A 27,663-nucleotide genomic window follows, 5' to 3' on the forward strand; every position below is an offset into this window, starting at 1 on the left:
GTCGTTTAGTCGTGTCCGACTCTTCGTGACCCCATGGACCAGAGCACGCCAGGCACTCCTGTCTTCTGCTGCCTCCCGCAGTTTGTTCAGACTCATGTTTGTAGCTTCGAAGACACTATCCAACCATCTCATCCTCTGTCGTCCCCTTCTCCTTGTGCCCTCCATCTTTCCCAACATCAGGGTCTTTTCCAGGGAGTCTTCTCTTCTCATGAGGTGGCCAAAGTATTGGAGCCTCAGCTTCAGGATCTGTCCTTCCAGTGAGCACTCAGGGCTGATTTCCTTAAGAATGGATCGGTTTGATCTTCTTGCAGTCCACGGGACTCTCAAGAGTCTCCTCCAGCACCAGAATTCAAAAGCATCAATTCTTTGGCGATCAGCCTTCTTTATGGTCCAGCTCTCACTTCCATAAATCACTACTGGGGAAACCATAGCTTTAACTATACGGACCTTTGTTGGCAAGGTGATGTCTGTACTTTCTAAGATGCTGTCTAGGTTGGTCATTACATTACATACATTACATTACATACATACATACATACATACATACATACATACATACATATCCAGGGACACCTGTCTCCTTGCCCCTTAGCAGCCCTGGGTAGTTCCACCCAGCTGAGGCTTGTGAGGAAAGATTTCTGGGCAGAGGTGATGGTGGTCTCTGGGCAAATGGGAGCACCTGCTCAGAAATTGCCTGTGTGGGGAGCAGGGAGTACCCAGCTTCTATTGATTACCCTTTTCCTGTAGCTAAGCAACAGGAGAATTTGACTCCAGTGCTTTCCCGGCATCTGAGAGAGGAGCTGGTGATGGAAAGCTTTCTCACTCGCCTCAGACTGGTGGAATCCCCCTGCCCCAAGACTTAACCCATTATGGTGTTAACGGAGAAATCTGAGGGCTCCCTTGGACAAAAAACAAGGACACCAGCCAGGAATAGCAGAGCGAAACAGCAGCCAGTAGGCTTGGTCTTTACTGAAGACTGTCGCGACAGGACTCCCACCTGCCACAAGGTGGAACAAGATGGATGCCGTGAAGAAAAGAGCCCCCAAACTTTTATTAGCTGCTAATCCCCATGTTACATCCCCCAAACATCACTAATACATCACAGTTACATCATGAAAGGGGAGGTCTGGTGGCAGGAATCTGAGCATCCTGGACCCTGCCCCGTGGTTCCCCTTGCCCTCCACCAAACACCCATCAAGTGTCACAAAAGAGATACTCACATTTCCCTGTTTCCCAGCCAAGTTCATCACACCCTTTTGTCTTCATCTGGGTTTGTTATTTCTGGAATGGCTACCTGTCTGGCGCTCAGGTATCAGGATGCCAGGGATTATCACTCAGGCAGAGGGGCTGCTGAGTAGCTGAACTCACGTGTCTATATGAATTTCTGAAGTTTTCCCAGTGAGCCAGTACATAGGTACATTTATCAGTGAATTATTACATTTGGTATTCTGCAGCAGAGGCCCTTTGAATAGATAGGAAGAAACTGTGATGAAGTGTTTTGTGGGGACAAATCACAAAAGTCACAAAAGCGATTGTGCTGTTTTTGGTAGTGGGCTGCATGTGCATGATATCTGCTGGAGGGGCAAACACCCCCCCCACCTATACATAAATTCCTGCAGCCATGGTCAATGGCAACTAGCCGCAATGTCTCTGCTCTGCCTCCGTGGGTCTCAAACAGCCATGCTGGAAATAACAGGAGAGGGCTCTTGTGTTCGGATCCTGCTTGCAGGTTTCCCCACAGGCTTTTTGTCAGGCACTGCGAGAACAGGATGCTGGACAAAAAGGGCCATTGGCCTGATCCTGCAGCGGACTCTTATGACTTCCATAGAACCATAGAAATGTGGGGAACACTGGGGCAAGAGGCTTGGAGCCCATTGCACTGATCCTGACCCGACTGCACTGGCTGCCATTTAGTTTCTGGGCCCAATTCAGAGTGATGGTTTTGACCTATACAGCCTTAAACAGCTCAGGACTGCAATATCTAAAAGACCTCTTCTCCCAGGGTTGCCATCTTTCAAAAGGTAAAATTCCTGACACCCACTAAGTTGTTGAATTTTTTTTTTTATACGAAGAGCTCAACATTGCGGAGCTCTTTTGGGCAAACCTAACCCAAAAATAGTGATTTTAAGCCTTTTTTTTTCTTTTTAAAATCATTTTTAATTGATTTTCCAAAAAAAACAGCCAATCAGCATGTCCACATCATATTCCAATTAAAAACAAAAAACTAAAATAAAATAGACCAAATTGTAATCCAAATTTTGATTATTAATTTTTCCGGGCTCCCCATAGTCTGGACCTCTGAAGCAATTCTCCAAATCTTCAGTCCTGCCTCCTCTCGTTGTTTTCATATTTTCCACATCCCAATCTTAACACTTTAAAGTTCTCCATCCCTGGCTCTGCAATTTTCAATCGTGTCAGAAATCATATATCCTTTCTTCCGGCGAATACAGCTTTATTTGTATATATATATATATATATATTCAACTGTCTACTTGCCAGCGCAGCTTTCCCTGACTCAATTCCAATATTCCATTTTAAGCCTTTTGAGCTGTTTCACTGTTTTTTTCCCCATTGCGTTGCCATACATCCGGGTTTTCCCCTGACATTTTGCCGATTTGGCAAAATTCCCCCTGATGCCTTTTTTGCACCCCAAAACCACAACATATCAGGGATTTTCCTGACATTCGGCAAGCCTAGCCTCTCCCCATATATACCCTCCCTGACTGTGTACATCCTCTGAGGCCCTTTTTCGCATGCCACCTTCTTTGTGGCAACATGAAAATGGGGCCTTTTCTGTGGTGGCTCCCCATTTGTGTGATGCTGTCCCCAGGGAGACTCACCTGGAGCCTTCATTATACAGCTTTAGGCACCAGGCGAAAATGTACCTCTTCAACCAGGTTTTGGGCTGATTTTAAGTTTGGTAATGAGTTGCAATTCAGCAGCTTCTCTTTCCAGTCTATTTCTGAAATTCCTTTGTAGTAATACAGCTACTTTGAGATCTTGTATAGAATGTCTTGTATAGAATGAGATCTTGTATAGAATGTACTTTGAGATCTTGTATAGAATGTCTTGTATAGAATGAGATCTTGTATAGAATGTACTTTGAGATCTTGTATAGAATGTCCCCATAATTCAAAAGCTTTCTTTAAAAATCGTTCTAAAAAATGCATTGAATTTGCTATAGCTCTCAGCTGCCATCTAGTGTCACAACCAGTGGCGTAGCGTGGGGGGTGCAGGGGGGGCGGGCCGCACCGGGCGCAACATCTGGGGTTAGGGCAAATCCATGGGTTAGGGGGCGCAAATCCACGGGTTAGGGGGCGCAAATCCACGGGTTAGGGGGCGCAAATTACTTGCCTTGCCCCGGGTGCTGACAACCCACGCTACGCCACTGGTCACAACTGTATATTGCACTTTACAGCACATTCCAAACCTTTTCTTTGCAGCTATATAGCTGAGTCCTAAGAGCTGTTTGACACTGGAATGGTCTCCCTCGAGAGATGGTGGACTCTGGTTCCTTGGAGGTTTCTAAGCAGAGGTTGTATGGTCCTCTTGTCTTGGATGCTTTAGTTGAGATCCCTGCGTTGCAGGGGGTTGGACTAGATGACCCTAGGGTACCCTTCCCACTCTGCAATTCTGTGATTTTCCTCCTCCTCCTCCTTAATTCCAGCGCATTTGGGTCCGGTGCCTTCCCCTTGTTGACGCCTCTTCCAAGCCGCCACTTAAGTTTCTCTCGAGCGCACACAAAACCAGCTATAACGCCCGCTTTGCTCTGCCACAATTTCCCGCTCTGGGTTGTTGTCGAAAAGTGCTTATTTCAGGCAGCTGGAGCGCTACACTTTACCTGCCAGGGGGCTGTCAGTGCCAGCAGGGGTGGGGAAGCAGCGGCAGCCCGGCTATTACTTACTGTACCCTATCATCACGGCGGCTTCTGCTGCCACGGCGCATTTGCATCCAGACAGATGCCAAAGGCGTTCTCTAGGATCCTTCAAAAGAGCCTTTCAAGCACTGCTGGGAAACACAGCTCCTCCATCTTCCTAGATTTCCCCTCCACCGTTGTGTCTCTGAGGTCGCCTTCCCGTGGCCCTTCTGGACAAATAAACAGCTCTGCCAATGGTAGCCAGAGAGTCCTTTTCCTTCGGGCATCTTTTGTTGTTGTTGTTTAGTCGTTTAGTCGTGTCCGACGCCATGGACCAGAGCACGCCAGGCACTCCTGTCTTCCACTGCCTCCCGCAGTTTGGTCAAACTCATGCTGGTAGCTTTGAGAACACTATCCAACCATCTCGTCCTCTGTCGTCCCCTTCTCCTTGTGCCCTCCATCCTTCCCAACACCAGGGGCTTTTCCAGGGAGTCTTCTCTTCTCATGAGGTGGCCAAAGTATTGGAGCCTCAGCTTCACGATCTGTCCTTCCAGTGAGCACTCAGGGCTGATTTACTTCAGAATGGAGAGGTTGGATCTTCTTGCAGTCCATGGGACTCTCCAGAGTCTCCTCCAGCACCAGAATTCAAAAGCATCAATTCTTCGGTGATCAGCCTTCTTGATGGTCCAGCTCTCACTTTCATACATCACTACAGGGAAAACCAGAGCTTTAACTATATGGACCTTTGTTGATAAGTGCCTTTTGTCTTTGTCCATGGAGTTTTCTTGGCAGGGATACTGGAGTGGCTTGCCAGTTCCTGCTCCAGGTGGATCATGTTTGGTCAAAACTCTCACTATGACCTGTCCATCTTGGGTGGCCCTGCACGGCATAGCTCATAACTTCTCTGAGTTATTCAAGCCCCTTCACCACGGCAAGGCAGTGATCCATGAAGGGGCATCTTGGCCACCACTAAATTCCAGACCTGCTTTGGCATGTAGAAGGTCCCTGGTTGGGTGGCTGGCATCTCCAGGGAGGGCTGCGAAAGACTCCTGAATGAAACTCTGGACAGCCGCTGCCAGTCAGTGTGGGAACTACTGAGCTAAGCAGACCGTAGGAGCGTAAGAAGAGCCTGCTAGGTCAGGCCAAGGTTGGAAGGTTGGGGATAGGCTAAAGAAAGTGCTTCTTCCTGCAGAGCACATTTACTGTAGAGCAAGAGATTCTTCGTAGAATTGTAACGTTGGAAGGGACACCCCAAAGATCATCTAGTCCAACCCTCTGCAATGCCAGAATCTTGATGTTCTTGTGGGAATGTTGTGGATAGTAGGAGAGGATATATTGATTAAATACTACTCTTCCTCGCTCACACCAGTGAGCTGGTAGCAGAGCACATTCCTTTGCACATTGCTGGAAGCAAGTTGATGGATTCGTTACCATCATTTAAGTTGAGCAATCCAGTCTGGCTTGTCAAGATTGGATCAGTCCTGGCAAATTCCCCTTTAGTCATAGCTGTCAACTTTTCCCTTTTCTTGCGAGGAAACCTATTCGGAATAAGGGAATTTCCCTTTAAAAAAGGGAAACGTTGACAGCTGTGCCCTTTAGTTCCTTCTTAAAACCAGTAACGACATGACAGTCTTCTTTTAAAAGTAATGGTAAAGTTTACTTACATTCAGTTCACAATATTGCCTTGAAGGGCAGGCTTTATCTTATAGTTACAGGTACAGTGGTACCTCGGGTTACAGACGCTTCAGGTTATAGACTCAGCTATAAGAACTTTGCTTCAGGATGAGAACAGAAATCGTGCTCAGGCAGCGGGAGGCCCCATTAGCTGAAGTAGTACCTCAGGTTAAGAACAGTTTCAGGTTAAAAACGGACCTCCAGAACAAATTAAGTTCTTAACCCGAGGTACCACTGTACACGTGTAGAGAAAAGAAGCCTGAGCTAGGCCTCAGACTTTCTACCTTGTGGCTTCCATCCTCTGTAAGGATGAGCCGTGTGCTGCTGGCTAAGACCCAGCAGAAGGAAAATAATAATTTATAATAATAAATTATTATTTATACCCTGCCCATCTGGCTGGGTTTCCCCAGCCACTCTGGGCAGCTTCCAACAAAACACTAAAATACAATAACCTTTAAGCATTAAAAGCTTCCCTAAACAGGGCTGCCTTCAGGTGTCTTTTAGAAAAGTTTGGTAGTTATTTTTCTCTTTGACATCTGATGGGAGGGCGTTCCACAGGGAGGGCGCCACTACAGAGAAGGCCCTCTGCCTGGTTCCCTGTAACTTGGCTCCTCGCAGCGAGGGACCTGCCAGAAGGCCCTCGGCGCTGGACCTCAGTGTCCGGGCAGAACGATGGAGGTTTAGACGCTCCTTCAGGGATAAAAGACCGAGGCCATTTAGGGCTTTAAAGGTCAGCACCAACACTTTGAATTGTGCTTGGAAACGTACTGGGAGCCAGTGTAGGTCTTTCAAGACTGGTGTTATGTGGTCTCGGTGGCCACTCCCAGTCCCCAGTCTAGCTGCCGCATTCTGGATTAGTTGTAGTTTCTGGGTCACCTTCAAAGGTAGCCCCATGTAGAGCGCATGGCAGTAGTCCAAGCGGAAGATAACCAGAGCATGCACCACTCTGACAAGACAGTCTGCGGGCAGGGAGGGTCTCAGCCTGCGTACCAGATGGAACTGGTAAACAGCTGCCCTGGACACAGAACTGACCCGGGCCTCCTTGGACAGCTGTGAGTCCAAAATGACTCCCAGGCTGCGCACCTGGTCCTTCAGGGGCATAGTTGCCCCATTCAGGACTAGGGAGTCCCCCACACCCACCCGCCTCCTGTCCCCCAAAAACAATACTTCTGTCTTGTCAGAATTCAACCTCAATCTGCTTGCCGCCATCCATCCTCCAACCGCCTCCAGGCACTCACACAGGACCTTCACCGCCTTCACTGGTTCTGATTTGAAAGAGAGGTAGAGCTGGGTATCATCTGCATATTGATGAACACCCAGCCCAAACCACCTGATGGTCTCTCCCAGCCGCTGCATGTAGATGTTGAAAAGCATGGGGGAGACGACATGGGGGAGAGAGAGCAAAAGAGCAGTGGCCAAAGAGCCAAAAGGAGCAAGAGGAAGATGGCTGCTTGACTAGCACCTTTATAGGGTCTGCCAGGGTCACGCCCATCTACCTGGTCACGTCCCATCTATGCCAGGGGCAGATGCTCCAGACAGGAAGTCCTCCTGGCTGGAGCAACATTCCCCTGCGTGCCCACTCTAGGAAACTGGAAATGTTGTATTTGACTGCTACAGTGAAGATACATCCCACAGTTCTTACGTTCCATGGCTCCTCTGGTCCAGCATCCTGTTCTCACCATGGTCACCCAGAGGCCTCTAGGAAACGGGCAAGAAGAACCCAAACACAAGAACCCTCTTGCCCCCAGCACAGGGGCCCTGCTGCCTGGTGGATGCTGCCGCCCAAGGCAGTTGCCTCACCTTGCCTCTGCAGGCCAAAGGTCCCGGGTTCAACTCCAGGTGGGGCTGGGAAGAATTCCTGCTCCAAATCCTGGAGAGCTGCTGCTGCAGTGCAAACAATACTAAGCTAGAGGCACCAATGGCCTGATGCAGTATAATAATAATAATAATAATAATAATAATAATAATAATAATAATAATAATTTATTTATACCCCGCCCATCTGGCTGGGTTTCCCCAGCCACTCTGGAAGGCTTTCAACAGAATATTAAAATACAATAGTCTATTAAACATTAAAAGCTTCCCTAAACAGGGCTGCCTTCAGGTGTCTTCTAAAAGTCTGGTGGTGGTTGTTCTCTTTGACGTCTGGTGGGAGGGTGTTCCACAGGGAGGGAGCCACCACCGAGAAGGCCCTCTGACTGGTTCCCTGTAACTTGGCTTCTCGCACCGAGGAAACCGTCAGAAGGCCCTCGGAGCTGGACCTCTGTGTCTGGGGGTGAAGATGCTCCTTCAGGTATACTGGACCAAGGTTCCAATATGGCAGCTGAGGTTCCCTTTTCTTGCCCTGTCCTCCGGGCAGCTCAGCCAATCGCTTCCCACTCCAAAACAGGAGCAGCCCGAAACTCCCTTAGAAGGTGTGCAGAAGGTGAGACGTTTGAAAGGAGGGAAGAGGCTGGATTCTGCAAAACATACTGTACAGGGCAAAGCGATGCTACCAAACCAAGTAAATACAGAAAGACCTTCACGAATCTTCTGCTCAGCATCAGTATTTTCTTTTCATGTGCCCAGATTAGAATTCCAATTTATTTCTTTGCCACTGGGAAAAAAAAGAGGATTCAAAGGGGAAAGCCTCAAAACCTGGAGAGTAGATTATGAAGAGCGGGGGAATGTCAGTTTAAAATGAGCTTTCTTTTGGCATCGGTTGTCAGGGAAAAGAGCATGGAAGGGAAGTTGGCAGGTGGGGTGATGCGCAGGCCAGAGGGCTCTGGTGCGCCAAGGCCGCTTGCTGGTTTCCTGTTGAGGCACCTGGGAGGACAAGATGCTCTCTTGGCCTGATCCTGCTGCAGGACTCTTCTGACATTCTTAGGGCCATTTCTCCAAAGAAAGCAAAAGCAGATGCTTCGCCACCGACAGAGGCATTGCATGTGTTTAGGGTGGGGGGGAAGCAGGGGCCACTGTCCTGGCTGCACATTCAGAAGGGCGCAACTGGGCCGCAGTGGTCCTGAAGGTGCCAGGAAAATGGGGGGGGCCTCCCTTTTTTGGCCTGGCAAAGCATAGTGCATGTGTTTCTTGGGTGGTGGGATGGGTTGTGAGTGTCAGGAGTTCAGCCTACACTCGAGTAGGACCCTGGCAGAGACACATGCCCAACTGGCATGTTCTCTCCCTCCTGGTCGATTGTTCGGGAGCTTCAAAAGCTTTCTTCAGCCCGAACACCACAGCGACTGATGCCAATAGACATCGGCACACGTAGGGATCCGCAGAGTCTTCGCAGCTTGCGTAACAGACCTCCGCAACTCAGCATTTTGGCTAATCTACTTTATTTACATATAAACACACACGGAACACTGCAACATGGCTCCCTCTCTCTCTAGCATCAGACAGCAAAGAGAAAAAGAACAAAGGACAATAGTCCCACTTCACGGAACACAGGAACATAAACATCCTGTCTCCGTCACTTCCCACTCTGTGGAGTTTAAACATATACTGTCACGTGATAGACAACAATCCCATGACTGCAATCATGGAGCAGGAATTCTAACAGTGACTGGAGAGTGGGCAACCTGCCATGCGGAGCCCCTCTGTTTGCCCATCCCCTTCAGCACCTTGGAACAGTGCACGCCACCCGCTTCTCATGCCATGGCTGGTGCCACCATTGTGCGTGCTGAGCTGCTGCTGTGCGGGGCAGCCTCTTTGGCTGTCTCCTGCCCAGGTGCCACCACAGAACTCCCAGGGAAGTCCCCCATACGGGAGCAGGCAGCTGCAGGCACGGCGGGGCACTGCCAAAGTGCCTAACGCAGACACAGGTGAGCTGCGGTTCCTGTCTCTTTTGATCCTTGCCCCGGGCACTGGCAACTGACGATACGCCACTTGGTCCACAAGCTTGATCCCCATTGCACCCAGCAACTGATATGTGCCAAAACTCGGACCATCACAATAAAAGGCCCCTGTGGGGATGCTGAGGTACATGGACTAGTGGTTCCTGTCTTTCGTTTGGGAGCTTCAAAAGCTTTCTTCAGCCCGAACATCAGTGACTGGTGCCAACCGACACCAGCACACTTAGGGATGCACAGAGTTTGCACAACTTGCACGTGACAGACCTCAGCAACTCAGCATTTTGGCTAATCTACTTTATTTACATATAAACACACACAGAGCACTGCAACATGGCTCCCTCTCTCTCTAGCATCAGACAGCAAAGAGAAAAAGAACAAAGGACAATAGTCCCACTTCACGGAACACAGTAACACAAACATCCTGTTTCCATCACATCCCACTCTGTGAAGTCAAAACATACACTGTCATGTGAAAGACAACAATCCCATGACTGCAATCATGGAGCAGGAATTCTAGCATCAACCAGGTGCCTCAATGGGAAACCAACAAGCAGCCTTGGAGCACCAGAGTCCTCTTGCCTGGGCATCGCCCTGCCTGCCGAGTTCCCTTCCATGCCCTCTGCCCACTTTTGACTCTGACGCCACCCAGCCCTGGAAGATGGTTCAGATCCAGCCGACTCTCCTTCCTCTCTTAGCGTGCCAACGACTTGACAGGCGAGCTGTCTGGGAGGCAGGGTGAATTCCTTCCTTTTGAAGAGAGGAGCAGTGGCGCTGCGCTGCTGGCAAGAGGCCGCTGCTCTCCGTGCCAGAGCAAGGATGTTCGACACATGTTCCCTCATTACCGAAAGGTGCATTTGCTGCTCGGATGCTTGGCTTACAGCTTTATGAGTCAGAAAGACGAGGCTTCTGGGAGGGAAAGGGATGGAGCTTTCAGCTGGGAGAGGCTGGGCTGATTCGAGGCTTTCCCCAGCACCGGTTTTGGAAAATTAAAAGGAATTCTCTCCTTCCAGCGACTCCCACCAGTGCAGAGGCTAAAGTGCTGAACTAGGACCTGAGTTCGAATCCCATGAAGCTACTTTACAGGGTTGTCGTGGGGTTGAAACAAGAAGCATGTATGCTACCTTGGGCTCCTTGGAGAAAAAGAGATGGGATAGAAGGGCGATGGAGAAAAGGAAATAAATCGGAAATAGACGAGTTCCAGAGGCTTTGCTAGCAATGGTTGCAGAAGGCACAGATCCTTGCAGGCAGCTCAGGGAGGGGGGGGGGGCTGAAATGGGGGCTCCACTTCACCAAAGGCTGAATGAGATGGATTTCCAATCCCAACCATCAGCCTGAACTACCTTGCAGGGTTGTTGTGAGGAAAGCAGGGAGGGAGGGACAGAAATGCAATAGTAAAGCAATTTCGCTGCCCACTGAAACCACATTTGCATAAATGTCGACCCCCTCCTTTCCTTTTTTGCAATATCTGAGGGCAGAAACAACCTCGGTGGGCACTATCAGGGTGGGGTCCAGCACTTGGCATCCCTGGGCAATGGGAGTCGGAGGTGGGGAAAGTGCTGCTCTTGGGCTCAGATTCCTAGCAGTGCATCTGGTTGGCTACTGTGAGAATGGGATCCTGGACTCAGATGTGCCCAGGACTTTCCTTCTGTTCACAAGAAAGACAATCGGGCAACAATTGTCTGCTCAAGTTTTTCCACCTGCCAGCTGTTTTCAGAGGCATAAAGTAACAGTGAGGCAGCACAAAACATTTGACTGGCTCACCGGCTAACAATCTCCCTGCCTTTCAGTTTTTGAGCTGCCCTGGTACCCAGCCCTGATTTTGGACAACAGCCCTACCACTTCTTCTTCCTTATGCTACACCCTCTCCCATGCACCCCCTTCAGCACAGCTGGATCCAGGTTGTACTAGATCTCTGGACCCGAAAGAGCATTGCGTCCTTTTTAATTTTTCTTTTTGCAAGCGGGGGGCGGGGTGGGGGGATGGGACTCTAATTTTAGCACAGCACGGATTGACTCACCACTGACAATGAACACTCCCACACTGGGAAGGATAGCTTTCCTTTGCAGTGTGAGTAACACTGCTCCACACACCTGCCAGCTCTGGGAAAATCCAGGAAGGAGAGCGGGGGGCCTCTAGGGCTTTCTTGCCTGATCTTCCAACACCCCCCACCCTCCCCACAATTGCAAGGCAAACGAAACATCACAGGCAGTTAAAGATGGTCAGGCCAGCCTTGAAGCGTCAGACTGGGGTGCAATGGGATGGGGAGAGCTGGCGTTTATTGGGACGGGGGTTGGATTGGATGACCTTTGGAGTCCCCTTCCAACTCCACAGTTCTATGATTCAAAGAAAAGGGAGCCCAGTGGAGCAGCCTCTGTTGTCAAGGTGGGCCCATCTATGCCATTTCATTTATTTGCTTCACTGGATTTGTACTCCGCTTGATGGTAAACAAACAAACAAGCCTATGAGACTCTCAATCTCTAGGTCGTGGGTTTGAGCCCCACATTGGGCAAAAGATTCATGCATTGCCTGGGGTTGGGCTAGAGGACCCTTAGGAGTCCCTCACAACTCTGCAATTCTAGCACACTAATAAATTAGCAACTGGGGGGGAGAATTAGCAACAAATAATTTATGGCTTTGTTGGTGATGGTTCAACAATACCTGGTTGGGGGGGCAGGTTTCCCACCCTCCCTTTTTGCACATGTTGGTTTTGCTGTGAGCCTTAACAGGTTCTGCGCATGCTCTCTCGATTAATAATGTTGTATGCACTCCAATGGGATGCGGGTGGCGCTGTGGGTTAAACCACGGAGCCTAGGGCTTGCCGATCAGAAGGTTGGCGGGGTGAGCTCCCGTTGCTCGGTCCCTGCTCCTGCCAACCTAGCAGTTCAAAAGCACCTCAAAGTGCAAGTAAATAAATAGGTACCGCTCCGGCGGGAAGGTAAACTGCGTTTCCGTGCGCTGCTCTGGTTCGCCAGAAGCGGCTTAGTCATGCTGGCCACATGACCCGGAAGTTGTACGCCGGCTCCCTCGGCCAATAAAGTGAGATGAGCGCCGCAACCCCAGATTCGTCCGCAACTGGACCTAATGGTCAGGGGTTTCTTTACCTTTACCTTTACGTGCTCCAATATTTGAGTGGTGAGAGAGTCCGGTTCTTACCCAAGTTTGGTTTCCTTGGAATGAAGGTCTAGTGCTTTCGGGGCGTATGGTTTTATTTGCACATATATAGGATGGAAGGGCTCACAGCATTAACATCCCAGAAAATCTTGCTTCTCTGTTAGATAGTTTTTTGGCGCGGGATAGCTTTGGTGTCAGCAGAGATAGAAAGCCCGGCCTCTCTGCCTTTCGACCTTTCAGCCCCCCCTGGCCAAGAAGAAGCGCACTCACTCTGGAGATTGTTCTGCTACTTGCAAGAAGATGCTGTCTCCAGCCAGGTGGGAAGGAAGCCCAGCCCCGCTCCGAGAGCATCCTCTCCCAGCTGTCTCTATGGCAACCTCTTCAGTCGTACAGAGGGGGGTACTTAACTGGGCCAGCTAGGAAAAAGAAAATGCTTTGACTAGTTCAGATTCTCCTATAGACCCCCATGTGGTAGAGGCATGTGTGGGACCCATAGACACAATCCAAACCAACCTCCCATCAAACCTAGCAAAAATGCTTCAGGATTTTTTTGGGAAATGTACCGTATATCTAAACATCTTTTTAAATTCATTATAGATCAATTCCCAAAATGTTTTTACTTTGCACACATCCACCACATATGGTAAAAGTCTCCGTCCCAGCAGCACTATTCTTGCACCCTTACATCCTAAAATGCTGTTCTGTTGGGCCAGGAGCTGATGGGAGTTCTAGTTTGAAACGACTGCAGAGCACCAGGTTGGGAACTGCAGAGCAAAACCTCTGGAGGGGGTGGGGTTGACTTTGATGAGAGTGCAAAAATCAACAGAGGGAGCAGAGTTCCTAAACAACAACAACAACAATATTCAGCTTTACTGGGTTCCAGTTCTAATCTAGTTCTAATCTAATCTGCTTGGCGGGGGTTGGACTCAATGGCCCTTGTGGTCTCTTCCAACTCTATGATTCTATGATTCTTAAAAAGCAGAGACATCACCTTGCCGACAAAGGTCCGTATAGTTAAAGCTCTGGTTTCCCCAGTAGTGATGTATGGAAGTGAGAGCTGGACCATCAAGAAGGCTGATCGCCGAAGAATTGATGCTTTTGAATTCTGGTGCTGGAGGAGACTCTTGAGAGTCCCATGGACTGCAAGAAGATCCAACCTATCCATCCTGAAGGAAATCAGCCCTGAGTGCTCACTGGAAGGACAGATCCTGAAGCTGAGGCTCCAAGACTTTGGCCACCTCATGAGAAGAGAAGACTCCCTGGAAAAGAACCTGATGTTGGGAAAGATGGAGGGCACAAGGAGAAGGGGACGACAGAGGACGAGATGGTGGGACAGTGTTCTCGAAGCTACCAGCATGAGTTTGACCAAACTGTGGGAGGCAGTGGAAGACAGGAGTGCCTGGTGTGTTCTGGTCCAGGGGGTCACGAAGAGTCGGACACGACTAAACGACAACAATGAATTTGGTGAAAGGCTACATCTGAGCCTCCCTTGCCGAAGCCAGCCGTGTCCATTTGTGACGACAGAGTGACTAACCAGCATCCTTGAAAGCTAATTAGAGCCGACTGAACGTTTGACCTCACTCTGCCTTCCCCTTTCCTTGGCAACGATCTGCACCAGAGAATGGGAAAAAAAGAGAGAAGAAGGAGTTCAGTTATGAAATTGCCACTTGTGGAGATGAAAGTCAACGTGCGAGAGAGGATAATGAGCCACAAAGCATTGTAGAAAAGCAACGCCACGCAGGCGGTAGTTATGGGTTTTGTAGCTGTGTGTGTGTGTGTGTTTTAAAAAAAAGCACACAGCAACCCAAATTAATGGGAACTTGAATGCCACCTGAAGGATGAGAAGTTGTTTTCAAGGGAGCTCGAAGCCCAGAGGGAAGATGGGCAATTTGTTCTGATTTAGGGGGGCTCTGCGGGACCCCAGATTCTGGTGCGCAGCCAAAGCCTTTCCTGCCGGGGTTCAAGAGACAACCAATTTGAAAACACTCCTGGGAGAGGCAGGTTGTTGGCAAAAAGAGAGATGACTGAACGAGGCAGCTCATTAACAGGAACAGGAGCCGAGGGTGGGAGGAAGGAAGGAGGAGCCTCACCTCCACCCAACAGCCACTAGAGGGCAGCTGTGTTCTCTAGAATCACAAAAACTGTAGATCCAGAGAGTTGAAAGGGGACCCCCGAAGGCCATCTAGTCCAACCCCCAAAATGCAGGAACCACAGCTCAAGGATCCCTGGTGGATCTGCATCAAATCTCTACTTAAGGATCTCCAGTGAAGGAGAGCCCACACAACCTCCCTGGGGAGACCGTTTCTCTGTCCAACAGCTGTTGCTGCCAGAAGGTTCAACCTCCAATGGCAGAACAGACCAGATGGCCATCTTCAAATATCCCAAGGGTTGCTGCATGGAAGATGGAGCAAGCTTGTTTTCTCCCGCTCTGGAGGGCAGAACTCGAACCCATGGCTTCGAGTTGCAAGAAAGGAGATTCCAACTAAACACATTGAAGGAACTTTCTGACGGCAAGAGCTCTTCGATGGTGTAACGGTCTCCCTCGGAAGGTTGTGGACTCTCCTTGGACCTTTTTAACAGAGGCTGGGTGGCCATCCGTCATGGGTTGGTATGGATGACCCTCGGGGGTCCCTTCCAACTCTATGATTCTAGGATTTTGAGGGAGAGAGTTGTTCTTCTGGTGGTTTTTTTTGCCCTTCCTGAGTTTTGTGCTTGCTGCTTTGTTAGTCTTCTGGCCGGAGGAAGGCAAGATTCCGTCACAAGGGGGCGCTCTGGGACAGCTCAGAGCACCAGGCAGGATGGATCTTCCTTCTGGGTAAACTGCACTGCTAGTTTCTGCTAGTTCCCCTGTGCAAAAGTTAGGGTTTTATTTGCATCAGGACATCACAGGTTGCCTTCTGCTGTGTCAGACCCTTGGACCAACGAGCCTGGCATCGCTGCTCTCCCAGGCTTTCAGACACTGGAGCTTTTCTCAGTCCTGCTGTAGTTTGAACCAGGGGCCTTCTGCGTTCAAAGCATCTGTTCTGCCATTGAGCTACAGGCGCTTGTCCCCATCTTCTTCCTCGTTAACTTCTACAAAGGGAAGTTGAGGATGTGGTAGCAGAGCTTCAGGAACTCTTTCTGTCAACAGCGCAAGAGCGATAGAAGAGGCCAACCAGATGCCCCTTTTCTGCATGCCTGCAAGCAGGATTCGAACACAAGAGCAGCTCTCCCCTCCTGTGGTTTCCAGCAACTGGTATTCAGAAGCATGCATGCCTTCAGCTGTGGAGGCAGAGCAGAGACGTCCCAGTAGCAGCCTTCTCCTCCATGAATTTATACGGCCCTCTTTTAAAGCCACCCGGGTTGGTTATGTACCACGGCTTCCTGTGGGAGGGAGTTCCATAGTCTGTCTATGCAGTTTTTGTTTTTTTTAATGACACTACTTAAAATTGCCACTCTGGCTAGAATGTACTTTGCAGTTTTAAAACCATGCCCTTCCGCTTCCTCCCTCTTTTCAATGACATTCACAAGTCGTGAAGTCCAGAACCCTGGTCAGCAACTGCTTTGAGGAAGAACCACTTCTGGTGTGGGGTGCTGTGCAAGTCAGACCACTACATATTCCACTGCGGCAAGATCAGGGCCTCCCCCTTGAGGTCTAAGAGTCCAGACAGGTTCATACAGGAGAAAATTGTCTTTCAGATAGACTGGATCTAAACTGTATTGGGCTTTACAGGTCATAACCAGCACTTTGCACTGTGCCCAGAAACAGGTCGGAAGCCAGCTGTCAACAAGGCTGTGGCCGCCGAGACCACATAACACCAGTCCTGAAAGACCTTCACTGGCTCCCAGTACGTTTCCGAGCACAATTCAAAGTGTTGGTGCTGACTTTTAAAGCCCTAAACTTTAAGGTCCAGTATACCTGAAGGAGCGTCTCCACCCCCATCGTTCTGCCCAGACACTGAGGTCCAGCTCCGAGGGCCTTCTGGCAGTTCCCTCCCTGCGAAAAGTGAGGTTACAGGGAACCAGGCAGAGGGCCTTCTCGGTGGTGGCGCCCACCCTGTAGAACGCCCTCCCATCAGATGTCAAGGAAAGAAAGAACTATCTGACTTTTAGAAGACATCTGAAGGCAGCCCTGTTCAGGGAAGTTTGTAATGACTGATGCTTTAATGTATTTTTAATCTTTTGTTGGAAGCCGCCCAGAGTGGCTGGGGAAACCCAGCCAGATGGGCGGGGTATAAATAAATTATTATTATTGTTTATTTATTATTATTTATTAATATTATTTATTAAACCTTGATCTGGGCACTTGGCTTCTGTTGATGCAACCTAGAATGGGACTCATGTCAAGTTTGTGGTCTACTGAGACCCTCTAGATTCTTTTCACGGCTATCAAGCTGGGCAACCTCCCATCTTCTATTTGTGCCTCTGTTTCTCCCTGTGTGAGTGCAGAACTTGTCCCTGTTGGCAGATCGGGCCTGGCCTGACTGCAGGGAGGGAGAAGCTGCTGAAGAGCCAGCAGCAGAACAGAGATCTCCCTTTCTCTGCTTTTGCACTTTGGCCTCGGGTCTTGTCCTCTCAGACCACACGGATGATCCGCACGCCGGAGCCTCTGTGCGACGCAGTCATTTCCATAACAAGCATGCAGGATCCCTGGGACGCCGTCATGTGGGCAGATAAGCATGCAAATCGGTTGAGGTGCAGCAGCTGCTTTGCACGCGCAACCTCGTCCCTGGAAGAGTGCGAACGTGTGTCTCACAGGTGAGAGATTGGCAAAGCGGAAGAGAGACGGTGTTTTTGATGAGCCAGAGTGGACTTGGGCTGAGTGCTGTGCCTAGGCCTCAAGTGCCACAGTTCAGTGCTGGAAGATATGAACAGGAGGACACTTGAGCATGCACAAAGTGTTCATTCCTCAGTTATTCAGTATACCTGAAGGAGCGTCTCCTCCCCCATCGTTCTGCCCGGACACTGAGGTCCAGCTCTGAGGGCCTTCTGGCGGTTCCCTCCCTGCGTGAAGCCAAGTTACAAGGAACCAGGCAGAGGGCCTTCTCGGTAGTGGCACCCGCCCTGTGGAACACCCTCCCACCAGACGTCAAGGAAATAAACAACTCTGGGTGGTTCCCAACAGAATATTAAAACACGATAAAACATCAAACATTAAAAACTTCCCTAAACAGGACTGCCTTCAGATGTCTTCTAAATCTGAAGGCAGTCCTGTTTAGGGAAGTTTTTAATGTTTGATGTTTTATCGTGTTTTAATATTCTGTTGGGAACCACCCAGAGTGGCTGGGGAGGCCCGGCCAGATGGGCGAGGTATAAGTCATAAATAATAATAATAATAATAATAATAATTATTATTATTATTATTATTTTATTATTATTATTATTATTATTTTTTATTATTATTATTATTATTATTATTACTAATACTGCTACTACTACTATTATTATTAGACTGGAAAGGAAAAGTCTTTGGAGCAGGGTGTTGATGTAGCATAAGACATTTTGGGAGGGAGGTGAAAGCAAAAGGGGTTTGAGGGAATATTGGTGTAATTTTATACAGTACTGGAAGTAAATGGCAAACCATCGCAGGAACCTAGGAAGCCACGTGGATGTTCCTCAGAGAGAAAGAGAGAGAGAAAGAGAGAGAATGCAGGAATATTTGGGCTGAAAGTTAATGAATGAAATGCCTCCCCACCCAGGGACTCCTCCAAGTCACCCCAGGGTGCTACGGCACACTGGTTGAAAACCAATGAGCTATGAGAACCAATACCACACCCTGTATCAGTGGTTCTGAACCTGTGGGTCCCCAGATGTTGTTGGACTACACTTACTAGCTAGGGGTGATGGGAGTTGTAGTCCAAGAACATCTGGGGATCTGCAGGTTGAGAAAGGCTGCCCTATATCAATATTGCAGGTGCCGCTCTTAGTACCACAACCCAGCCAGATCGGCAGGGTATAAATGAAAACATTATTATTATTAATTTATGAGGTGTGATTTTCCAGCATTTTGGAGCTTGAGTAGACATGGAAAACTCTGAGAACACATCTGCCCCCAAGGCCTTTTGTTGATTGAATTTATATTGCATCTTGAATAGATGCTTATGGGCCTCCCACTAGAGTTCCAAGTGCTTTTTCTGAGTTTGGTTTCTTTGGAACGAAAGTCAGCAGAGACTGTGGTGTCTTTAGGATATGTGGTTTTATTTATATACAACTTGACCACAGGGTGGAGGGGCTCACGGCATGAACCCCCCTACAGATCTGGCTTTGGTTTCCAGGGGAGCTCCCAAGTCTAGCTTATGCTCAGCATGGATCAAGTTATATCTCTGTCTCTCTCCAGTGTCCAGCTTTGGGCTCACATACACTCAACACCTCTGGCTATTTTTCTTATAACTATCAGCCTGGTGAGTTAAACCACAGAGCCTAGGACTTGCCGATCAGAAGGTTGGCAGTTCGAATCCCCGCGACGGGGTGAGCTCCCCTTGCTCAGTCCCTGCTCCTGCTAACCTAGCAGTTCGAAAGCATGTCAAAGTGCAAGTAGATAAATAGGTACCGCTCCGGCGGGAAGGTAAACGGCATTTCCGTGCGCTGCTCTGGTTCGCCAGATGCGGCTTAGTCATGCTGGCCACATGACCCGGAAACTGTCTGTGGACAAACGCCGGCTCCCTCAGCCAGTAAAGCGAGATGATGGTCGCTAATGGTCAGGGGTCCCTTTACCTTTACCAGCCTGGTGAAGTGGGTGGAAAGAGGATCCTACCCATTTGTTTCTGTGGCAACAGAGCAACTTCTTTCGAGATGCTAATTTGCGGTACTTAACTACCTTGACAAAGGAACTGGTTTGGAAAGCTTCCTCATTCATTATGATGTTGTTGTTTAGTCATTTAGTCGTGTCTGCCTCTTCATGACCCCCTGGACCAGAGCATGCCAGGCACTCCTGTCTTCCACTGCCTCCCGCAGTTTGGTCAAACTCATGTTGGTAGCTTCGAGAACACTGTCCAACCATCTCGTCCTCTGTCACCCCCTTCTCCTTGTGCCCTCCATCTTTCCCAACATCAGGGTCTTTTCCAGGGAGTCTTCTCTTCTCATGAGGTGGCCAAAGTCTTGGAGCCTCAGCTTCAGGATCTGTCCTTCCAGTGAGCACTCAGGGCTGATTTCCTTCAGAATGGATAGGTTTGATCTTCTTGCAGTCCATGGGACTCTCAAGAGTCTCCTCTACCACCGTAATTCAGAAGCATCCATTCTTCGGCGATCGGCCTTCTTTATGGTCCAGCTCCCACTTCCATACATCACTACAGTGGTACCTCAGGTTAAGAACTTAATTCATTCCGGAGGTCCGTTCTTAACCTGAAACTGTTCATAACCTGAAGCACCACTTTAGCTAATGGGGTCCCCTGCTGCCACCGCGTGATTTCTGTTCTCATCCTGAAGCAAAGTTCTTAACCCGAGTTACTATTTCTGGGTTAGTGGAGTCTGTAACCTGAAGTGTCTGTAACCCGAGCTACCACTGTACTGGGGAAACCATCGCTTCAAGTATACAGACCTTTGTCAGCTTCAGGACCTGTCGTTCATTCTACCCTCCTGCATATGTAAAAAAATATGTTGTACAGTCTTCTATGTATCTAAGGTTTGGGCACATGCTGTTGGAAGATTTAGGGCACATAAAAGGAAGTCCTCCTTCATGCAGTGCATAGTTAACCTATGGAACTCACTGCCACAGGGGGCAGTGATAGCCATTAGCTTGGATGACTTGAAAAGATGATTCAGCAAATTCACAGAAGAGGAGAGAGCTGTTGATGGCTACTAGCCACAGCAGCTATGCTCTCTGCATCCATAGTTAGAGGCAGCAGTGCTTCTGAATGCCAGTGGATGTGGATGGAAACCACAGGAAGGGAGAGGACTCTCGTGCTTGGATCCTGCTAATGGGTTTCCCATTGAGGCATCTGGCTGGCCACCATGAGAAGAGGATGCTGGACCAGATGGGCCATTGGCCTGATCCAGCAGACTTTCCTTGTGTTCTGATCTCTCTCTGCCTCTCCCGGGCCCTAAGGAAGTCAGACTATCCTCCACCAGGGCCAGGGCCTTCTCAGTGATGGCTCCGACCTGGTGGAATGCTCTGTCCCAAGAGATCAGGGCCCTGCAGGATTTAACCTCCTTCCACAGGGCCTGTAAGACAGAGCTATTCCGCCTGGCCTTTAATTTGAACCTGATCTTTTATTTCCCTTCTCTTCCCTCCCCCTCCCCTTTTATGAAGATCACCTGCTCTGAGATCCCACAGCTAATTCTCCCCTGGCCTCCTCGCTGGCCCAAGTAGGACCAATTCAGGCAGCTAGTCCTGGTGACTATCTAACTGATTTTTTATTTTTATTGTTATTCATGTTTTTATACTGTATTTTATGCTGCTTTTATAATTAAGTGTTTTAAAGTGTTTTAAATTTGTTGTTAGCTGCCCAGAGCCCGGTTTTTGAACCGGGAAGGGTGGGGCATAAATAAAAATTTATTATAATTATTTTATTTTAGCATATTAACCTTGCTTAGGGTAGCAATCACTTGCCGAATATCCCCGCTCAAAGCAAATAATTAAAGGAAGCGTGGATCTTGGCCCAGGTGGCCAGGCTGACAAATGCAGTTAGCATCTGCAAGAGACTCGACAGCCAACCAATAACTCTGAAATGAAATGGAAGCTCAGCCTCAAGTTATCAGGCCCGCTCGCTTGCGAGACTCCCTGCAGAGTTTGACAAATTTGTTTGCTGTGTAGGAAAGGAACACAAACCCGGGACTCTGGGCTCATTTGTAGCATTTAATCTTGATTACGCTGGATTACCTGTGTGCTCAGGGTGATTCGTTTTGTATTGTCTCGATTCAATGAATAACAAACAAAATGGAGAGGAAAAGCACCATTTGAACCCAAGGCGAGATGGACTACTCCAGAGGGGTTGTGTGTGCTGTTTTGCAAAGGGTTTGGCTGCATCAACTTCATTTATTGATCGGGTCTCGCCAGCTTTCTGCGGGAGAGGTACAGGGTGTTTCTCTACGAGCTGATTTGCATGATTAAAAGGGATCCCACGTGTGGAGTGGACACGGCTGTCATCTTGTCCCCAGTACCTGGGGATGATTCCCCCTTTCCATTTCACATCCTTGCTTCCCGCTTTTGAAAAAGAATTATTTATTTGCAATCCCCGAGGCTCAGAGGGGCAGCAATAATTTAAACGCGAGGCGACCGGTTAAGATTGGTTCTGATCCTTTTGTGCGTAATCTTCACAAAATGAAAATGTCGGGACTAGAGCCCAGCTGATGTGGTGCCCCGCCTGTTAATCCCCACTGCGCAGAGGACTGCTTCATAGAATCATAGAACTGTAGAGTTGAAAGGGGTCCCAGGGGGTCATCCAGACCAACCCTGTGAAAAGCTTGTTGTGCTATGGCAGTGGCGTAGCGTGGGGGGTGCAGGGGGGCCGGCCGCACCAGGCACAACATCTGGGGGTTAGGGCAGATCCACGGGTTAGGGGGCGCAAATCCACGGGTTAGGGGGCGCAAATCCACGGGTTAGGGGGCGCAAATTACTTGCCTTGCCCCGGGTGCTGACAACCCACGCTACGCCACTGCGCTATGGTGAGGCAAAGGAACTCTGCATGTGATTTAGTCACCCTCTTCTTTCATTAGTGAAGCTCCTGGGGGGAACCAGGTTCACGTCCCTACTGGGTGACCTCAGGCCAGATATTTGCCCCCTGAGGGCCTCCTTAATTGCTTTCCCCCCTAAACTAAAACTCCCCAAGTGCTGTAACTGTTCCACCCTCTTTTCCAGCCGCACAATATCCTTTTTTGAGGCAAGTCAGCCAGAATTGTACGCAACATTCCAAGTATGCTGTCATCACAGATTTGCATTCTGAAGTACAAGTTTCAGATATAAGCTCATGTATCCTGGGTAGTCAAGGATGCGGGTGGTGCTGTGGTCTAAACCACTGAGCCTAGAGCTTGCCAGTCAGAAGGTTGGTGGTTCGAACATACCTGTCAACCTTCACTTTTTTTTTGCGGGAAATTCCCTTATTCCAGTGCCGTTTCCCGCTGCTTCCCGCTGCTGTCCCGGATTGTTAGATATCCCGTAGACTGTCTCCGGGAGAGGTGAAGCTGCTGATCCCTTATTTTCAAATCTGACAGTTGACAGCTATGGGTTCGAATCCCAATGACAGGGTGAGCTCCCATTGCTCTGTCCCTGCTCCTGCCAACCTAGCAGTTCGAAAGCACGAAGTGCAAGTAGATAAACAGGTATTGTCCGTGGTGTGGAGAAAGGGAATAGAGGAATTCTCCTCTCTCATAAAACTAGAATTCAGGGCCATCCAATGAAGCTGAATGTTGGAAAATTCAGGACGGATAAAAGAAAGTGCATTGTTAGCCTACAGAACTCACTTCCACAGGAGGCAGCGATTGACACCAACTTGGATGGCTTTAAAAGTGGATTGGAAAATTCATGGAGGAGAAGGCCATAAATGGCTACTGGGCAGGATGGCTTTGCTCTGCCTCCACAGATGGAGGCAAAAATGCTTCTGGACTGCAGTTGCTGGAAACCCACAAGAGGGGAGGTTCGCTGCTGTGGTCCATCTTGCAGATTTCCCACTAGGGTACCTGGCTTGGCTAACCTGAGAACAGGATCCTGGACTAGATGGGCTATTGGTCTGATCCAGCTACAGGGTGGTTCTTACGTACTTAATCGTAGGTGCCAGCGTCCTGGGTGCTGAGCACCCACAAAATTCCCCATGAAGGGGCCAGGCACCTACAAATTTCAGGAACTAGGGCCATGCATGTTGCAGGGCACCCACAGTCACAGGGCCAAGCTGTTCCTAATAGTAATTGTATTTGTTCTGGATGTACGATAACTGACAGGCTCATATAGCTGGAAACCAATTGTTTGGTGATGAAACCTGGAATAGGAATTGAGTATAAAGACACCAGAAAAGACTGAGGCATCATATCTCTGAATTATTATATGTTTGAGTCTCTCTCTCTCTCTCTCTCTCTCTCTCTCTCCCCCCCCCCCCACAATTCTCATTAGCTTTCTTAACTTTACCAGCTTGGTCATTATTTCCACTTTCCAAATTCCATCCATCAACTTCCAGAGCTCTCCTCTTTAGCTTTTAATTCCAGCCAAGCTACGTTTGATCCTCAGCACATTTAGAAATAATTCTGCTTAAGATGCGGTTTCTGTTGGTTTAAATAGGTTTTTTGGGCCACAGCTGAAGGCAGGAACACCTGCTCTGCATGTCGGAGGACCCAGGTTGTGAACCTGGGCATCTTCGGTGAAAAGGACCAGGTTTCACGTGATGGGGAGAAAGAACTTTGTTCGCAGGGGATCTGCAGAGAATGCGGCTGCTGTTTAGAACAGGCAATGCTGAGCTAGAACTGGACAGCTTGATATGTTCAGTTTCACATGCAATAGCTCTAAGACTAAGTCCAACATCCTCTTCTTACAGTGGCCAGACAGGATTTGAGCAGAGGAGCACACTGCTGTCCTGTGGTTTCCAGTAACTGGCATTCAGAAGCATTTTTTCCTCTGACCCTGGATGCAGTCCACAGCCATCAAGGCTAATGAATTTGTCTAATCCTCTTTTGAACACCTCGTTTACAGACAATAGTTCCATATAGTTTAAATACGTGCTGCATGGAGAAATATTTTTTTTTTAAAAAAAAAATCTGTCCTGAATCTTCTAACATTCAGCTCCACATGCTCTAATGCTTGACTGCAAACCTATGCATAAAACTATTGGACTGTGTGGAACTTCCTTCCAAGGACACATGGAAAACATGTGTGTTGTTAGTTTTAGAGTCAAAAGGTTTATTATTTCATCTCAGGCCACCTCCATGGATGTGTTTGTTCCCCGCTCATCTTATTTGCCTGCCAAAAGCGTTGTGCATTACTTAGACTATGCCCAGCCTTTATCGAGCATATGTTCTGATTTGCTTACAGGGTGGTTAAACAATGATCACTCATCCTACAATCTTCCTGATTTGCTTGCGGTCTGTTTACACATCTTCCCTGTTGAATGACTGGGCCAGTTATCTGTTGGAGTTCTTTAGTATGCGAGTAAGCATTGTATGGCTAATGGCCTTTGTCTGTTGCAAACACACACACACACACACACACACACACAGAGAGAGAGAGAGAGAGAGAGAGAGAGAGAGAGAGAAGAGAGAGAGAGAGAGAGAGAGAGAGAGAGAGAGAGAGATTTGTTGTGCAAAAAAATAACAAATTAATTTATTGTAGGAAGTACGTTTAACTTGGTTATAAATGATATCTAGTTCTAGCCTAAACAACTAGGCTAGAGAAGGCAAAGGCAATCAGCCCAATGGAACCTTTTGTGTGTTCCTGTCAAATGTATGTATACCTTTAAACCTTATAAAGTACACAATAAAGCAGGGTTCCCAAACTTGGGTCTCCAACAGTTTATGGACTACAATTCCCATCATCCCTGACCACTAGTCCTACTAGCTAGGGATGATGCGAGTTGGTCCAAAAACAGCTGGAGACCCCCTTTAAAAGTTTATTTCCAAAGTCCCCCTCTTCCCCTAGCATGGAAAAAGACCATGTTTGATAAGTTAAACATGGTTTACTTACAAACTCTTCAAAGGTCAGATTCATGTGCTTTTCCACACAGCATTCAGAAAAAGTTGCACAGGCAGTAAAACTTTGTTTAGGTACAAAGTGATGAAAGTTCTTAACTTATTGGTATAGGAACTCAGGAATGGCTTCTGAGTGCATATGCAGTTGAGCTGGAGCAACCACCTCAAACCTCTTCTTCACTGGAGCTGTGAGCTAGCTAACCATTGGAAAAGAAACAAACCCCTCTCAGGTTTACACATACTAAATTAAATTTGAACTTCTATGGGGAAAGAGGAGAGTGCTTGCTTTGAATTGCTGCTGGTTCCTTCTGGCTTACTACTTCATTTCTGTAAGATTAAGTCTGAAGTGAGGATGGCGCAGCCTTAATTTAGGGAAGACGGCGTCTTATCATTGCAGTTCCTGAATCATAAATTGACCTTAAAAGCAATCTTCCATTTCCATTTGAGGCCTGGTTCCTGCCTACAGGAGTCTGATAACTAGATCTTCCTGGCAAAGGCAAGGATTAGCACGCTGATCTTTTCTGGAACTGTTAGGCAGTCCAGAAGCTAGTTGTTCTCTGCAGGTCATGTATGAGATAAGAGCTTGTACCAGGGTCGGAGATCGGCTGCACTGATGCCATGATCCATAGAAATAAACCATGTGAAAAGTCTAGACTAGCACCTGCCGTTACACCTCTTCCTGAACACCATTTCCCCATCAAGGAAATCCAAAACCACACGTTCACAAAATCCTTTCGGGAACGGTTTACTCACTTCTTTTCTGTTCCACTGCACAGCCTTCCCCAACCTGGTGCCCACATGTTGTTGTAAACTACAACTCCCACACAAATGGGAGCATGGCCAAGCTGGCGGGGGGTGATGGGAATTGTGGGCCAAAACATCTGGAGTGGAGGGTGGTCAGATGTTGCCAAAGGCAGCACACAAACACAAAGGACTCTGCTGGAAGGACTGCCTCCCAGTCTCTATTTTGCTTGGACTGTAAGCCCTGTCCCCGCCAAAAAAATAAATCCTGGCTATGCCCATAGTCCTAGACCTCTGGGAGGGGATGTGGGGATCCTAAACAGCCTCTGTCCAGTATACCTGAAGGAGCATCTCCACCCCTATCGTTCTGCCCGGACACTGAGGTCCAGCTCCGAGGACCTTCTGGTGGTTCCCTCCCTGTGAGGAGCCAAGTTACAGGGAACCAGGCAGAGGGCCTTCTCGGTGGTGGTGCCCACCCTGTGGAACAGCCTCCCACCAGATGTCAAAGAGAACAACTACCAGACTTTTAGAAGAAATCTGAAGGCAGCCCTGTTTAGGGAAAGTTTTTAATGTTTGATGCATTACTGTATTATAATATTTTGTTGGGTGCCGTCCAGAGTGGCTGGGGAAGCCCAGCCAGATGGGCAGGGTATAAATAAAAAGTTGTTTTATTATTATTATTATTATTATTATTATTATTATTATTATTTATTAATTAGAGGGTGCCATTGTTCAAAACCTGAAAAGTTGCGTGCAGTTAAAGAGACATTGGGTGCTTCTGGGCGGGGGGGGCGGGTTGTCAAAATAAAATAAAAGGCTGTGTAAGAATCACTGCTTATGAGCGATCGGTAAGAAAGCCATGGTGTTAAAAAAGCAAATAAGCAACGGGACTTCTACAGCCGCAGGCGCTGAGGTCTGGGGGATGGAGGCAGCCCCTCTCTCTGTCTCTCCAGGTTTTTAGGACCCGGGGAAGCCCCTGGGCTCTGCTGCTTCTTGCATCAAGCCTGCGAAGTCTTCCTCTTTGCTTCTCCCTCTGCGTGGCAGCGAGAGAGCGATGCCCAGCCGCGCTCCCGGGAGCAGGTGTGCATGACAAGCCAAGTGTGTGTGACAGAGGCAGGCCGGCCACCGGGAGGGGGGACGGGCGCGCTCTCGCTCTGTATCTCTCTCTCTCTGTCTCTCGCTTGCAAAAGTCTCCCGGCTCCAGCGGCGGCCGCGCTCGGTCCTCAGCCGGCTTCTTCTGCAAGCCCGGCGGGGGAGCAGGATGGTCCTGATCCTGCCGCACATTCTCATTGCTGCCCTTCACTTTTTCAGACGGGGCCAGCAGGTCTTCCTGAAGGCGGAGGAGGCGGCGGCCCGAGGCTCGGACACGCTACAGGTAGGTCGCTCTTTTCGGTTCCCCCTTTGTTCCCGGGGGTGGGGGTGACGGGACTCCCCCAGGGTGGTCCCCAAAGGTGGTGACTCTCTTCGCGTGCTCGGGATGTCCGCCTTTTTGCATGTTCTCGCGGCGCTCTGTACGTGGCCCGGTGAACTCTTGATTGCGGTTGAGGAACTCTTGTTGGCGATCGGCCAAGTTGGTCTCCCCACGACCCCCCCCCCCCCAAAAAAAAATTAACTCGTTTTACTCTGTTCTAAGCATAGCTGTCAACTTTTCCCTTTCCTTGCGAGGAATCCTATTCGGAAGAAGGGAATGTCCCTTTCGAATGCCACTTCCATCCTTATACGCATCAACTCGCGGCTAACTTTGCAAATGACTTTGGGATGTCTCAAAATATATTCCAAAGCATCTTAGCACTTTGAAACTCTCTGTGATTCCTGCATTGCAGGCGGTTGGGCTGAATGACCCCTGGGGGGGCGGGGGGCTCC

The 27,663-nt window shown here is 48.8% G+C and overlaps 1 protein-coding gene across 4 annotated transcripts in view; it reads left to right on the forward strand.

Moving 5' to 3' along the window:
* PDE2A (phosphodiesterase 2A) overlaps positions 1-27,663 on the forward strand; it is a 353,586-nt gene that overhangs the window by 76,936 nt on the left and 248,987 nt on the right. For 2 of the 4 annotated variants that reach the window (XM_083609655.1, XM_083609657.1), the window contains exon 2: positions 27,112-27,175. In XM_083609655.1, the coding sequence (XP_083465781.1) occupies positions 27,112-27,175 (64 nt within the window). Of the gene's footprint in view, positions 1-26,622; positions 26,649-26,838; positions 26,881-27,111; positions 27,176-27,663 lie in introns of those variants that run through there. The other 2 variants (XM_083609658.1, XM_083609656.1) reach the window with 2 other exon arrangements.

The sequence above is a fragment of the Podarcis filfolensis genome, assembly GCF_964270895.1.
Source record: "Podarcis filfolensis genome assembly, chromosome: 4".
NCBI lineage: Eukaryota > Metazoa > Chordata > Lepidosauria > Squamata > Lacertidae > Podarcis > Podarcis filfolensis.